This window comes from Pongo abelii, chromosome 12, assembly GCF_028885655.2.
Source record: "Pongo abelii isolate AG06213 chromosome 12, NHGRI_mPonAbe1-v2.0_pri, whole genome shotgun sequence".
Classification (NCBI taxonomy): Eukaryota; Metazoa; Chordata; class Mammalia; order Primates; family Hominidae; genus Pongo; species Pongo abelii.
The window spans coordinates 61408196-61423373 of record NC_071997.2 but is presented as its reverse complement, the minus strand read 5'-3'; the positions used below and the strand labels follow the sequence as shown (position 1 = coordinate 61423373).

The 15178-nt window shown below is 55.1% G+C and overlaps 2 protein-coding genes and 1 pseudogene across 3 annotated transcripts in view; 2 read left to right on the top strand and 1 right to left on the bottom strand.

The window, feature by feature from the left end:
* The window catches only part of VAX2 (ventral anterior homeobox 2), a 32777-nt gene extending 28440 nt beyond the window's left edge, over positions 1-4337 (top strand). The window contains exon 3 of the mRNA XM_002811908.5: positions 3658-4337. Within this exon, the coding sequence (XP_002811954.2) occupies positions 3658-4095 (438 nt within the window). The 3' untranslated portion in view covers positions 4096-4337. The remainder of the gene's footprint in view (positions 1-3657) is intronic.
* On the bottom strand, positions 1194-1306 carry LOC112132218 (small nucleolar RNA U13; annotated as a pseudogene).
* A 1081-nt stretch (positions 4338-5418) lies between the features above and the next one.
* ATP6V1B1 (ATPase H+ transporting V1 subunit B1) overlaps positions 5419-15178 on the top strand; it is a 30696-nt gene continuing 20936 nt past the window's right edge. Inside the window, exons 1-2 of one of the 2 annotated variants that reach the window (XM_009237202.4) lie at positions 5419-5440; positions 14470-14525. In XM_009237202.4, the coding sequence (XP_009235477.1) occupies positions 5434-5440; positions 14470-14525 (63 nt within the window). In that variant the 5' untranslated portion in view covers positions 5419-5433. Of the gene's footprint in view, positions 5441-6753; positions 6941-14469; positions 14526-15178 lie in introns of those variants that run through there. The other variant, XM_054548077.2, reaches the window with a different exon arrangement.

The following is a 15178-nucleotide window of genomic DNA, read 5'->3' as shown; positions in this document are numbered from 1 at the left end:
CAGAGGTGACAAATGGGAAAGGGTTTTCTTCTTTCCAGTCATTGCCTTTAGCTAGACTTGGCTGAATCTTCCTTGACCATCCCTTACTGATATCTTCTTCAAATGTCCCCTCTTCAGGGAGGCTGTATGTGCCATTCCATTAACAAAACAGTCACCCCCCTCCTTCCTTTCCGCTATCCTGCCACCTTTCTCTAAAGCAGTGCCCCCCAGAGTATGGCCCTTGGGCCACTGCCAGCCCATAAACTGTTACCTGTCTATGACATGGTAAGTACAGAAATAAAGAATAGATATTTAGAAAAGGCCTGGAGCAGTGGCTCATGCCTGTAATCCCAGCACTTTAGGAGGCCGAGGTGGGCAGATCACAAGGTCAGGAGTTCGAGACCAGCCTGGCCGACATGGTGAAACCCTGTCTCTAGCAAAAATACAAAAATTAGTTGGGTGTGATGGCACATGCCTATAATCCCAGCTACTCAGGAAGCTGAGGCAGGAGAATCACTTGAACCCCGGAGGTGGAAATTGCAGTGAGCCGAGATCATGCCACCGCACTCCAGCCTGGGCTACAGAGTGAGACTCCATCTCAAAAAAAAAAACAAATGTATATAGCAATCTTTCCAGTAATTAATTTTAATTGTATTTTTTAAAGTATTGGTCCTCAACAAAATTGGACACTTTATAAAGTGGTCCTCACCTCAAATCATTTGAGAAACACGGCTCAAAGCCCTCGCTGCCAATTGACAGACAGGCTTGTTTGTGTTTGTTGTTCATCCTCTGCCTCCCCAACTCCACTGCCCACTCCACATGGCAAGGATTCACTGGGCTTTGTTCACTGCTAATTCCCTGGGCCTCAATGTATATCTGATGAGTGAATGAATGGATAAATGAAGCAATCAACCTCAAGTAGATCTCATAACTTTCTGGTCACTTTTGGTTATTGAATCTGCATCTGCCAGGTGCGGTGATGTGCACCTGTAGTCCCAGAACTTGGGAGGCTGAGGCAAGAGGATCGCTTGAGGCCAGGATTTTGAGGCTGCCGTGCGCTCTCATCACACCAGTGTACTCCAGCCCGGGCAGAAAACCAACACTTTGTCTCTAAAAACAAAAATAAAGAAATAAACTCAATCCAATGTCCTTCAAAACACCAAACTCACATCTAGTTTAAATCTCGTCTCCTGAAGCCCCACGCCTGCTTCCCCACTCAGAACAGCCTTGACTCACTGCTTGCCAGCAAGGTTTGAGGTTTGAGGAAAGCATATCTCACACAGGAGCATGAACACCCAGTCATCCTGCTGAAGAACTACAAAAGGACCCCTGCCCACTCTTTACCTCCTCCCAGTGCAGCCTCTGGAGGGGATTGTGATCTGTCTCAGTCACTTGCTCCCTCTTCCCCCAACAGCCACCTCCTCCAGGATCAGAGGGCAGGGGGTGGCTTCAAGGAGGCAGAGATCTTTTTAAAAGACTGGACATCTTCTGGTGTGAGGAGGGGAGGCACCAAGGCCTCACTTTCTGAAGGCCTTTGCTGAAGGGCCAGTCACTCCTAGCAGGTGGTGATGTCTGGCATGGCCCAGGTGGCCCAGTCTGTCTTGGCTCTGCCTGTCTTCTTAACCTGGGCAGCCCTCTGGCTCCAGCCTTCTCCTCCACCCATCTCTTGGCAACTTCTCAAAACCACAGCAGTTGCTGGACTATTAGATCTTCCAAAGGCTGGAAGGAACCAGCAAGGTCTTCCTGACCTTTTCTTATTGGGCCCTCCCCTCCAAGGTTCTCACCCTCCCTGCCGGTACACCTGCCCCAGCTCCAGGCGAGGAGCAGGGTTGGCCTCTATGTTCCCAGGGAAACAAGTCTGGGTGCTCCCATGGTGGCCCCCATGACATGGGCCTGTAGATGCTGTGGCCTGATGAGTTTCTGGACTGGGGCATGAATGCCAGTCTCTCCTTCTAGTGCCTACAAGTGATTGTTTTGGGCCCTCCCCCAACTTGCATCTGCAGGGCAGCACACCCTTCCTCCCATGAGGTTTTGTGGCCCCCAGGGGACTGAGCCTCAGCTTCCTGCCCAGTTCCCTTTCCTCATGTAGACTAGGAAGGGGTTTGGAGCACCGGGTGTTGGGTAGTAGAGGCAGGGCCAGTTCTGCCTCCTCTCAGAGGCCCTGAAAAAGGCCTCTTCCATGATTCTGGTGACTTTCTTCAGACTGTGGCACCTCTTTGTCCTCAGCTTTGAATGTGTGGCCATCAGAAGTCCCCCTCAACAACCTGCCACATCCAGTCACACTTGGTGTCACGCTGAGAAACTTGGCCTTTATAGGTGATGGGGTGGGAGGGTGCCGCTAAAAACTTCAAACCAGGCAATGGCCAGATTGGGTTAGAAAGAGCTCCCGCCAAAGGCAGCGTGGCGGCCAGCATGGAGGCAGAGACCTCACCATCCTCAGACGGGCATCTGGCCCCTCCTCTGGCCATGCCCCTCCCTACGGGATGAGGACTCTGCAAAGCCAAGGGGTCTCGCCTGCCAGAAGCCTGTGCCCACCTTCGAGACCACCCATCCCTGCCATCAAAGTGTCCAGTTTCAGAATTCCCTGCCAAATGGCCCTGAGCAACATCCGGCACCTGCCCGGGCCTCTCCAGGGTCAGTCTTCCCAAAGGCAGACCACAGACATTATTCAGCACTCCAGGCCCAAGAAGCGGCCAATGGGGGGCTATTTGCAGAGTGTGAACAGGCTGGGGCAGCCACACACATGTGGGTCAGAGCCAGGGTGGGCCATGAGCCAGAGGCTTCCATTTTTTCTCTTGCCCCCAGCCCTCTAGATGTTACAGTTTAGACCTGGGGCAGAGACACCTTTAAAACACTGGTTTCTTCACCTTGGAATAACCTGGTGAGCTTTAAAAATTACTAGAGTCTGGGTCCCAGGTTCCCCCGTTCTGAGTTTATTGGTCCAAGGTGAGAAGTGAGTTAGGGGCTTAAAGCCCCCCATGTTCTCATGGGCAGCCAGGGTCGAGAGGTGCTGCTGTAGAGACAATGCCATGGTCCAGGTCAGAGAGAACAAAGGGAGAGAGGAGGGTCTGCTCTAGGGAGCTGGGAGACGGGCTCCTGCATGAGTGAGTGGGGGCAGCCATGATGGAACAGGGAGCGTGGGAAGCCTCTGTTTGGAGGACAGAGCTGCACATGTGGGGTTTGGGGTGTTTTTTGAGATATCCATGGGGAGATGTCTAGCAGGAAGGTGGATACATGGCTTGGATCTCAGTTCAGAGCTCTGGGCCTGAGGTAGAGTTGGAATTACCAGCACATAAATGGTGGCTGAGGCTGTGAACTTGACTGTGAGCCAAGGGCATGTGGGCCAAGAGGAGAACATCAGCTGTACTCCCAAACTCCATTCTCTGTCTGTCGATCCATTCCTCCATCCTAGGCCAGAGTCAGTTTAGCAGTAGAGGGGCCTTCATAATTTGGGGGACCAGAGTCCCTAATCAGTTTGCCTAGAGCAGGATGGTTGTGGGGAGACCTTAACAACAATCTGCTCTTCTTTCCCTCTTGCTCCACCCTCACACCCCACCCCCATCCCATCCACCACCTGCCCCAACCCCATGCCCTTCCTCTCCTTTCCTCCTGCCACCTGCCCCCACTTTGCTTTGCCTGTCCCATCTCCCTCCTTGACACCCCCTCCCCCACCCCAAGGTGAAGGTCTGGTTCCAGAACCGCCGCACCAAGCAGAAGAAAGACCAGAGCAGAGACCTGGAGAAGCGGGCGTCCTCCTCAGCCTCCGAGGCCTTTGCCACCTCCAACATTCTGCGGCTGCTGGAGCAGGGCCGGCTGCTCTCTGTGCCCAGGGCCCCCAGCCTCCTGGCGCTGACCCCTAGCCTGCCAGGCCTACCTGCTAGCCACAGGGGCACCTCCTTAGGTGACCCCAGGAACTCCTCCCCACGCCTCAACCCGCTGTCCTCGGCCTCAGCGTCCCCCCCACTGCCGCCCCCTCTGCCAGCTGTCTGCTTTTCCTCGGCCCCGCTCCTGGACCTGCCTGCCGGCTACGAACTCGGTTCCTCAGCCTTCGAGCCATACAACTGGCTAGAACGGAAAGTGGGCAGCGCCAGCAGCTGCAAGAAAGCTAACACTTAAGACTCCCACCCTGTGACACTGAGTCCTGAGCACAGCACCTTCCCAGTCTCCTGTGCCCCAGCGGACAGCACTGAGCAGGCCCCGGAGAGGAGGGGCAACAGCCACATGCTCCTTCCCACCTGCCCCCCAGCTCAGAGACTCACGGCCAAATGGCCTTGGTCCCGCAGCTTGTGTGCGTGAGTGCAGTGTGCGTGTGTGTGTCTCTCACTGAAATAAAAGGAAAACAATGACAAGAAGGGAAATGGTGCCCACAGCACAACTACTTACCCCTCAATCCCTTCTATCCCTCTTGTCACTGGAAGGGAAAATGGGCTTAGAGTCAGAGGGACCTCAGATGGGAGAGGGCAGAAACTGGGATTCTGGGGGCCAGGGGACTCACATGTGTGCGTCAGTAGGCACCTGACTCCCAGTCAATAGAGGCCCATGGCACCAACACGAATTCTTTGGTTAAATGTTGCCCTTTACAAGCTCTCTTTCAAACATAAAAATACTTGAGAGAGGGAAACATTGTCACCTTGAAGAGGGTGAATGGTGAAAGGGGAGACCAGGTCGAGAGAGAGGGAGAGAGAGCATCAAAGGTAAACCCAAGCAAGAGTCCAGATGTTTAGAGAGGGCCTACCCATCACAAACTGCAACATGAAACCCTTTACAATATCTATACACAGCCTGGCCAATGTGGGGAAACCCCATCTCTACTCAAAATACAAAAATTAGCTGGGTGTGATGGTGGGTGCTTGTAATCTCAGCCACTCAGGAGGCTGAAGCAGGAGAATCGCTTGAACCCAGGAGGTGGAGACTGCAGTGAGCCAAGATCATGCCTCTGCACTCCAGCCTGACAACAGAGGGAGACTCTGCCTCAAAAAAAAAAAATATATATATATATATATATACACATATATATAATATATATTTCATATTGCTCAAACAATATAAAATTTTTTAAAGTTAAATAAGAGTCTTGCTCAAGACTCTTTTATTTAACTTTTTATTTTGCAGTAATTATAGATTTACAGGAAGCTGCAGAGATAGGACAGAGAAGTTCCTTCTATTGGCAGAAACTCAATAGTATGAGACAGATAGGCTTCATCTTCCCTAACTATAGTACAATATGAAAACTAGGAAATTAGCATTGGTACCGTGTGTGTGCATAGTGCCATGTCATTTTATAGATTCGTGGACTCACCGCTGCAATCCAGATGCAGACTTGTTCCATCACCACAGAGATCTTCCTCATGCTGCTCCTTGATGGTCACACCCACCCCCGCCCTCCACAGGAGAGTTCTTTGAAAGGATGGGCATTAGGAACCAGAGATCTGAAATGGGTCCTCAGGCGGGAGGATGCGGGGTAAGATTTTGACTCTGTGAACAGAAATAACAAGCACAGTCTCCTCCAGTCTGCTCTGAGAAACATAGTAGCTGCTGCTTTGGTTTCAAATTGGCTGTCCTGAGTCACCTGGAGTGGGTGCTTGGGGACAGTGATCCCTAGGCAAACGTACTTCTGCCCTGCCCTCTGCTCAGTGGTATGGTTTGGGGAGGAGCTTAGAAATGCAGAAATCCCGAGCCTAGAATGAGGCATGGGGGTGACTAGAAGACCTTGGGCTGGGCAGGTCCAGCTACCACCCAGGCTCCACCCTGCCTTGCCCAGCGGACCTGTACCACACTCCACTCACCAGGAGAAACCACAACTCTTAGTTTCATGACATGAAGAGAGAGTTCTTGGGAAGCAGTGGTGAGGTCTTGGGTGGAACCCAGGCCAGGCTGTGCACATAGCTTGATTTATAACTCCAGGTATTTAGTTATACAATACAGGGACCTCCATTTTCCTTTCTGACCTGGGCTGGAAAGGTCAGGGCAGGTCTGCTGTATAGAAATCTGGAGGTGAATGTGAGAAGATGAGACATGGTTCTATGATCAGATGGAGAGAGACCAGCCCTCGTTCTCAAGAACTCTCAATAGTATGTATGAGACAGACGGGCTTCAGGAGGCCCAGGTCTGTGGGTCGAGACACAGGCTCAGCTTTTGGGGGCTCACAGCCCAGTGGCAGGGACAAGAGAGGCCTATCCTAAAGGGCATGACTTAGGAAAGAGGCTAGATGTGTAGTAAATCTTGGCTGCTAGAGAATCCAGAGAAGACTTCATGTAGGAGGTGGCACTGAGGCTGACCAGGAAATAATTCTCTACAGATTTTCAAAAAGATGTCAATGGAATTGTCGGGGGGCAGAAGTATCCAGGTATAGTCAGGACAAGGAGTGCAGGGTAAGGTCAGGTTGCGAGAACAGTGAAGAGAGGGCAGCCTGCCAGAAGTTGGGTGTGGAGAGACCAGAAAGAGCTGTGGTGAGGGACGAGTGTGGGAATGTTGACAGCACCTGATGGTCCAGGGGGAGGAATTGAATTCATACAGTTTGGGGTTGGTGGGGAGGAACCGCCTAGCACAGAAGAAGGAAAAAGCCAACCCTCCCCTCTGCCCTTCTCCCTCCACATCCTCCAGCTCTCAGGTGACCGGGGCCCCTCCCAGACCTGCACAGCACAACTTGGTGGGGGGAAAGCTTGGGAGCCAGAGCCCCGGGCTTCCTTGTTTACTGTCAATCTAGAGGAGGAGGAGAGGGAGTGGAGGGGGAGAGGGGAGGGGTGGCTGCAGGGGAAGGCTGAGCGGTTCTCTCCAGCTCCAGCTGGACCTGAAGTCTCAGAGCTGCCACCAGCCACAGGCTCAGGCACTGGGCTCCCAGCTGGGCACTGCTCCATGGCCATGGAGATAGACAGCAGGCCTGGGGGGCTCCCCAGCAGTGGCTGCAACCGAGAACACATGCAGGCGGTCACCCGAAACTACATCACTCACCCCCGTGTCAGTGAGTAGCCCCTCCACCATGGTGGGTGAGGTCAGGTTGGGGAGCTGGGGTGGGCTGCCAGGTTCCCGGGCCCCGCTTCTTGACTCAGAAAAGGAGGAGGACCCAAGACCTGGGGAGACCTGGAGGGCTCTCTGTCCAGCAGAGTGACGCAGTGGGGCCACCTGGACCAGGGGCCACCTCTGCAGGTGAAGGGTTGCAGGTCCCCAGCCCAGCCTACCCCAGAAGAGAGGGCTGGGGAGTAGTTGTCATCAGCCCAATCCTGCTGTAACACCCCAAGTCCAGAGACAGCTTCCAGTTGCCCCTGAGAGTGGGGTGTGCTGTGCACCTGCTTTTGTGTAACCGTGCCTGTGTGAGGAGTGTGCACCCAAGCACTCAGAGTCAGGTGGGGTGTGATTAAGTGTACTTGGAGTGGCGTGTGTGGCAGTGTAGAGTGTCAGCGCTCTCAGCCTGAGGAAATAGGTGCCCCGTGTGCGTCACATCAATGGATGCATGTCGTGTGTGTGTTCTGGGGAGGGTGGCTGTGTGCATAAGCAGGTAGGAGCATGTGTCTAGGGGGTGCTCCCACCTTCACTTGGGGTAAGGAAATGTGTGACTGCATGCTTATGCACTCAGGGCAAAGGTGTGTGTGTGTGCACTTAGATGTGATGTACACGTGTGCATGTGCGCTCATGGAGAGAACACTTGTGTGTGTGTTCCGGCAGTGTCACATATCTGAGTATGGTGAGTGTGTGTACAGCTGGGATAAGAACGAGTATCCAGGTGTGGAGCATGGAAGTGTCTACAGGCACTGGGATGTACCCTTGTCAATTTCAGAGGGGAGGCCCTACTTGTGGCTCCTGTGCCTGTCCTGCAAGGGTGGCCCAGATGTCTGGGGCAAGGTCCAGAGGACCAAAGGGAACCCCTGCATCTCCTTGTCCAAGGTCACTCTCCCTGGCCTGGTGAATTCTCAGGCCGCCCTGCTCACTGGAGTAAACCAGCGTGGCCCGCCACAGCTATGCAAAGCCAGAGGCTCACTGGAGTAAACCAGCATGGCCCGCCACAGCTACGCAGAGCCAGAGGCTCCTAACAGGGCGTGTGGTGTGAGGGGAAGTGAGCCTGACACAGCCACCCCACCTCCCTCTGTTCCTCTGTTGCTATCCAGGCCAGGAGAGGAGGTGGAGTGAACTCCGAGGGTAGCTGAGGGGTGAGATCAGAGTAAAGGGGCCCAGGGGCACATGGGAGGAGAGCCCTGGGGTGTGGGGCACCTCCTGAGGCCTGAGGCAGGTGCTGAGGGTGGAGCACATTCCAGCTAAGAAGAAATGGTGAGAATGGGGTGGGTCAGATTTCTCAAAGAAGGCCTGTAGGCCGCGCCCCATGGAGCTGGGGGGAGGATAGGAGGTCCAGATTCTCCCTAGGCCAAAGCTAGGGTCACCAAGGGCCAGAAATATGCAGTGACTGGGTCCCCTTGGGTCCAGAGCCTAGGCCTGGAGCCCTGAGCTGGCATGTGTGACTCTTGCCAGTCTGTTGTGATGAGCCCCACTCCCTGCAGGCCGTCCCTCCTCCCTGCAGGCACTGGGGAGCTGCTGGGTGCTGAGAGTGGTGTGTGATCTGCACCTTCATGCTCTGCTTTCCTTCTTCCTGGAAAGTGCCCCCACCTCCTGATGCTCAGGGACCCTATAGGTACCATCTAACCCCACACTCCTCTGGGCAGGTTGGCCCAAGCCTGGAGCCACCTCTTTCCCACTCAGCCAGCTCTTTCCCACCCAGCCCCTTATGTATAGTCAACATGCCCTGGAGGTTCTGACCCAGGCTGGAACCCAGGGATGGCAGTGCCCCCATCCCCCGCCATGTTTGCATGTTTCCCTCGATGCTGGCTCTATATGGCCTCCACCCAGGAGAATGTGTTCACACCCAACAACCCAACAGCGGACCCAGAGCAAAGGTCAGTGCAGGGGAGCCCCTCTAGGCTCTGCTCCCTGCCAGCACCTTTACTTTTGCTGCCTATCAAGTGTCCTCACAGGATGCACCGGACCAGCCTCAGCCCAGCCCAGATATCCTCCCACCCCCAGGGGAAGGCTGGGATTCCTTGGTGTGTCCCTTCATCCACAGTGTCTCCCAATCCCCTCCCCGCCTCACTGGCTTCCTCCTCAGGCTCTGGGAGTGGGAGGGATGGGGGGTGGGTGGTTCTCCCTGGGGCCTGTGGACAGGCACAGGGCTGTCAAGGGTTTGGAAATTTAGGGCTGCACCCTCAGTACACTGGAGGCAGGGCTGCTCTGTCCCTCTCCACCTGTCTCCTCCCCAGCCTGGCCTCCTACCCTGGGTCTGTAAGCACTCCCAGACAGGAGAACTCTGGGAGAAAGCTGGGGGTGCCTAAGGGCAGGGAGGCCACGGGTGGAGGTGAGTCCAGGTGACTTAAGAGGCACTCCCTTCCCCCGGGGAGGTCGGATAAGAGGCCTGAGACTTTAAGGGTGGTTTCACTGCAGTGGCTGAGAGAGGACTGGCCAGAAAGGAGGAGACACCAGAAAGAGTGGAGGCAGCCTGGGGAGCTGACCCTGCCAACATCCACCTTGGGAAAGAAGGGTCCCCTATGCCTCCCGTGGAGCTAGAATTGTTCCCCAAGGGCCTTGGCTCCCGGCTGGGGAGGAGGTATCCTGGAGCTTCATCTGTTTGGGCAGAAGATGTTGGGCTTGGAGGGTGGAGGTGCCCAGAAGGAGCAAAGGTCAGGAAGGACAAGCTGGCAGCCTGGTTGGAGGGATGAAGCCAGGTCAGATCCCCGCAGATCCCCCAGGAGCTTGAGTGCCAAACCACTGGCTTTGCCTCGCCACCTCGGTTTCCTCAACTGGAAGCGGAAGGAGTCACACGGAGAGAGTCCCAACAAGCAGGGTCTTGGGCTAAAGAGCCCTCAGCTTCCAGCCCCTGCCCTCCCTCCCCTAATCCCTCCAGCGGGATCAGGGAGGAGGTGCGGGACCTGCTGCCCCGGGCTTGCCCCCACCCCGGCCTCACGCATGGGCGCCTGTCTCAGCCCTCTCCCAGGACGCTGCAGGTGTGGCTGGGCCAGCGCTAATTAGTGGGCCGCGCGGGAGCCCCGCTGAGCCTTTGACAGAAAAGGCGGTAGGGAGGTGGGGGCAGGGAGGCCCTCCACCAGCCAGAAGTCCGGAGCGCAACCCAAAGTGTCAGCTAAGACAATGGAGAGGGGGTGGGCCGGGCAGCTGGACGGAGTGTCTGCAAAGTCTCTGGAAGGCCCATGGAAGGAGCGCCCCTCGGGTCTTCTGATCCAGCCCTCTGCCTGTGGCAATGCACCCGCTTCCCTCTCCAAGGTCAAGGCGAACATCCCAGGGTTGCAGAGTGGCCCATAATCGCTGAGGGCTGCAGGATACCGTCTTGAACTGTGGTGCGTCCTACCAGAAACTAGCCCACTTTCTGGGCCTCGTTTTGCCACTCCATGCGAGGGACACACGGAGGTAGGGGCGGCAGTGTACAAACAAAAGGACCGGCTTGCAGTCAAGGACACCTCTGTTGCTCAGCCCCCATTTTGGCTGTGTCCAAACCAAACAGCCTAGAAGAAAAGATCAGGCTGGCTTAACAGGGGAGAGGCAGAGCACTAAGACGTCTGAGGGGAGAGACATCATCCCTCTAGGGTCCCTGTCTATAGTACTGTGGGACAGACAGCAGTGGAGAGAAGACCCAGTGGGCTGCAGTAGTCAGTCAAGGGCAAGGCCTTGAAGCATGTGCATAGTCCAATGCTGAACAGAAACAGCCGAGTAAGTGGATTATCTGCAATGAAGGGTCCAGGCCATGAAGCGATGTGTTCACCCAGAGCCAGGCCTGGAGGCTGCGAGAAGCCCAGGAAGGCAACTCACAGCTGAGGCTGATGTGCTAAGATGTTGAGCTTCAATATCTCACCCCGGTCACCTGAGCGGCCTGGCTGGGGAAGGCATCTGACTCCCAGAGGACCTGCAGCAAGCACTTTGCAGCTGCTTCTAGGCCCCTTCCAGCCCAGCCCCTCCTCCTGAGGGAAGGGCTGTGTGGATCCCCTAATCCTCTGTCCCCCACTCTGCTGCTGCCCCCACTCCCAGGTGGAGTTGCTGGATGTCAGGGTTAATGGGGATTCTACATGACAGGGGCTGTGAAGTGGGGGAGCAGCTGTGAAGGAAGAGAGGAAGTTGAAAGACTTGTCTCCGGAGGCGGTGGAATTAGAAATGATTCCCTGGACTTTTCTGGTCCTTGGGCCCCATCCCCTCCCACACCCCCACCTCCCTATCCAGCCCACCCACCCTGCATCTTTTCATCACTGCTTTCTTCCCCCAGCGCAGCCCTTTGGCAGGTGTGGCATGCAAGATGCCAGCTCTCCTGGGGGCTTATAAAAATGAGGGTCTCTCCTGCCTGCCCCACATCTGTCTGCTTGCACAATCCACTAGCAATCCAGACAATCCGATCCAAACACCATGTGGGTGTGGGAGTGCTGTGGCTGTTTGGAGTTTTTTTCAATTGGTGGGAAGGGTAATGCCCAAGTCTCTGTCTCCTACCCTTTCTTGTTGAGGAGTCTTCCTATGCCCAACAGCCCCTTACCCCAGTACATCCTCTTTCTCTTCTACTCTCTGCCTTCTCAGGAAGTACGGCTGGTGCTAGGGGTGCAACCCTTTAGGCTGGTCAATGGGACTCTCATTTGGTTTGGAGGCTTGGGAAGGTCGGGAGGGGGCACGCAACGGTTCTGATGTGGGAAGTATGGGAAGGAGCAGATGGGGTCAGTTAACACCTTTCATAATCCATCCACAAAGATTTCTTTTTCTTTTTCTTTTTCTTTTCTTTTTTTTTTTTTTTTTTTTTTGAGACAGGATCTTACTCTGTCACCCAGGCTGGAGTGCAACAATAGCGTGATCAGAGCTCACTGCAGCCTCAACCTCCCTGGGCTCAGGTGATCCTCCCACCACAGCCCCCTGAGAGCTGGAACTGCAGGCACGTTCCACCATGCCCAGCTAATTTTTTAATTTTTCTGTAGAGACGAGGCTTCACCACATTGCCCAGGCTGGTCTCGAACTCCTGGGCTCAAGTGATCCACCCACCTCAGCCTCCCAAAGTGCTGGGATTACAGGCGTGAGCCACTGTACCTGTCCAAATATTTCTTGAGTGTGTACCATATTCCCGTGGCACTATTCCACAAAGTGGGACACAACGATGAGAAACACAGATGATGTCTTGCCCTCCTGGAGGTGACAGGTCTTATTGCACCTGAAGCGAGTCTGTGCATGCCAGCCCACTGCCCCTCTTTCTGTTCCCCGAAGGCCCTGGATGAGTTCTTTCTCTCCTCTGCCAGAAGTGCCCTTTCCCCAGCTCCCTGGGGGCTGGCACCCCTTGACCCTGAAGGCTCAGCTCAAATGGCCCTTCCCATAAGATGCTTCCTCCAAGCGCACCCAGTCTGGTCTTCCCTCCCACTCTCGTTCACCCATCCTGATCTTTCCCTTAGGAGCACCTACTGCAGTTTGTAATTATGTTATTTGCTCTGTATCCTTCTTTTAGCCTGTAGGCGCTTCACATTTTCATTTGTCACTTTCATTTGCCTAGCTTAGTACATAGAAGGCATCCATGCAGTAGATATGCTTGAAGAAAGGAAGCAGGGAGGGAAGGAAGAAAGCAGATCTCAGAGGAAAGGAGAGGCAGAAGTGGAGAGCCAGGCCAAACCTTGAAGTCCTCCAGCACCCAGAGGTCTGAGAGCGAGGAGTGTGAGTCTTCAGAGGAGGCTGACGGGCAGCCCCAGAGGGGAGCTTCCAAAGAGCAGTGCGCCCAGGCTCTGAGTGTAGCCATCGGAGGCCACTGAAGCCAGAGTGGAGAAGGCCAAGGAGAGGGTGGAAGGTGGGGAAGGAAAGCCAGCAGTGAGGGGCCATGCTTGTGAGGGGAGTTGCTGGAGAAGGACTGGGACTGAGCGAGGTTTCTTTTGTACTGGAAACATCAGAGCTTCATGGGAAGACAAGAGAGGGAGAGAGAGACAGAGAGAGAGGCAAGGAGGCTCTGGTCCTTCACTCCATGGAGTCATCTCTGGGGCCTGTTTCCCGGTGCAGGGGAAGGACCCGCTATGAAGAAGCAGGGACACCTCCTTAGTGGGAATAGGAAGGAAGAAGAGGGTGGCTCAGGTGCAGGGCAGGCAGGTCTGTAAGGTAGGTTTGAAGACAGGGAGCTGAGGGAGTTCCCCTGCTCTGGCAAAGTGCAAGTTGAACTTATCTTCTCTGGCTGTACTCGAGGCCCGGAGTTTTCCAAATGGTTATTACACTTGGAGGATCCTTATAAAAATCTGTGCAAGAATCACCGTGCCCAGTTGATCTTCCTAGTCCAAGTCCTGGTGAAAAGAGCTTAGATCAAACAAAAATAAGAAGCTTGACCGCACATATGCAGACTGGGAAGGGGAGGGACTTTTGGTTTTTCTTTGGCATGGGGTGGCTCGGGGCCAGGCTTGCCCAAAGCAGAAGGGTAAGTAAGCCGAGAACCAGTGTGGTCCAGTGAGAAGCACAGGGTGGGTTCCCAGCCCCAGTTCTGCTACAGATGTGCTGTGTGGCCCTGGGCAAGGCTTCTCACACTTCTGGATCCTATTTTCCTTGCCTGTGAAAGAGGGGTTGGGCCACTCCCCTCTGCATCCTGCCAGCCTGTGGCTGACCCAGGGGCCTCACAGACCCCCTGCCCACCTTGCCAAATGCCTTCATCTCAGGTGTCTCATCTCATTGGTGCATCGCAAGAACCTCAGAGAAGGGCACTGGTATCCCAGGACTATGGGCAAGGGACTGTCCCAGGTCTCTCAGCTAGCCTCTAGCAGAACCAAAACTAGGCTTGCCTCCTGCAAGTCCACAGCTTCTTCTATGGGAGTTAGCAAGTATTTCTTGACATCTAACCCAATTCCCTCTGCAAGCTGAGCTCATTTTCCATGTGTGGGTCTCTGCAGCTGCCACATCTGCAGGCATTTCCCTCGTTGCCTTGCCTTTTCACTCCCTCCCCTCCCATGCTGAGCACCCAGTGAGCCTGGGGAGTCCAGGAACCTTGTGATGACAGCAGAGGCCCCGTTTGGTTTTTCTCACTGACGCCTGCACCCCCTACACACCACACACACACACACACTGCTCAATCAGTGTGGGATGAATGGAGGGAAATGCGGTCCTGGTGAGGGCAGAGGAGGGCACTTTTCGGCCACAGCTGGGGGGCCAGGAGCTTTTGGAAAATGCTTGGAGTGAGAGAGGAGGGAGTGGGTGAGGTGGGGGTTGAAGCCAGAGGGGAAGCAGCCTCAGGGATGAGAGGCCTCTATGTGGTGGGGGCGGACTCTGAGGAGGCCTCTGCCCCCTGCCTGGCCCTCCCCCAGCCTCCTGCAGGTGTCCGAGCAGCAGGGGCCCTGCGGGCAGGGGCATGACCCTTACAGCAATGGTGGCTGGCCCTGTCACAGCTAATGACCCTGACGGCCCAGGCTGGGAAGGAGGTGGGGTGTGGAGAGGAAGGGAAGGCAGAGGATGCCTCTGTGTGTGTGAGCAGGGTGTTTGGGGTGAGACCCCTACTCACCCCCGCCCCTCCCCCAGCCTACAGGACTGTGTGCAGTGTGAACGGGCCCCTGGTGGTGCTGGACCGGGTCAAGGTAAGACTCTTCCGCCACCTCCCTGGCACTAAGGCCAAATCCCAGGGCGCCTCTCCCTTGCCCTGCAGGATTTCTTCTAAATTACCCTTTCCCTCCATGGCCCCCAGGGCCTGCTCTGTTCTCTCCATCCAGGCACCCACTCCCATTCTCCTTCCCTAGCTGTATCCCCAGCCGTCCAAGATTTCTCCTCCCTGCCTTTTCAGTAAAAACCATAAAAACCCCATGGAGGCCCAGCCCTGGGCCTTGGGAAACCTCCTACTATCCCTAACAAGCTGTCCTGCCTCCGTTTCCCCATCAGTGGCATGGACGTACCTAACCTCCTCAGAGGAAGGCTGGATCACAGCACAGCTGTACCTAACCTCCTCGAGGGCTAGATTCTCCCCACCCTCAACTCTCACGGGGTCTTCTTTTAAGGGGAAAGAGGAGGAGGTGGCAAGTCAATGCCAACTAAATTTTCTAGGGATCTTGATGGCCTCCAAAGGCCTTTGGAATATCTCAGTCTCAGCAACATGGGTGGGAAGTGAAGTGGGCCCCACCAAAGGTAAGTGGGCTGTGGGCTATTTTGTAGCCCCTGAGAAACTGGCAGACACTGACAGTATCTTGAGTCCTGGGGTTGGGAATTCTTGAGCCATAAAGAGCCCTGCAAAGGTACA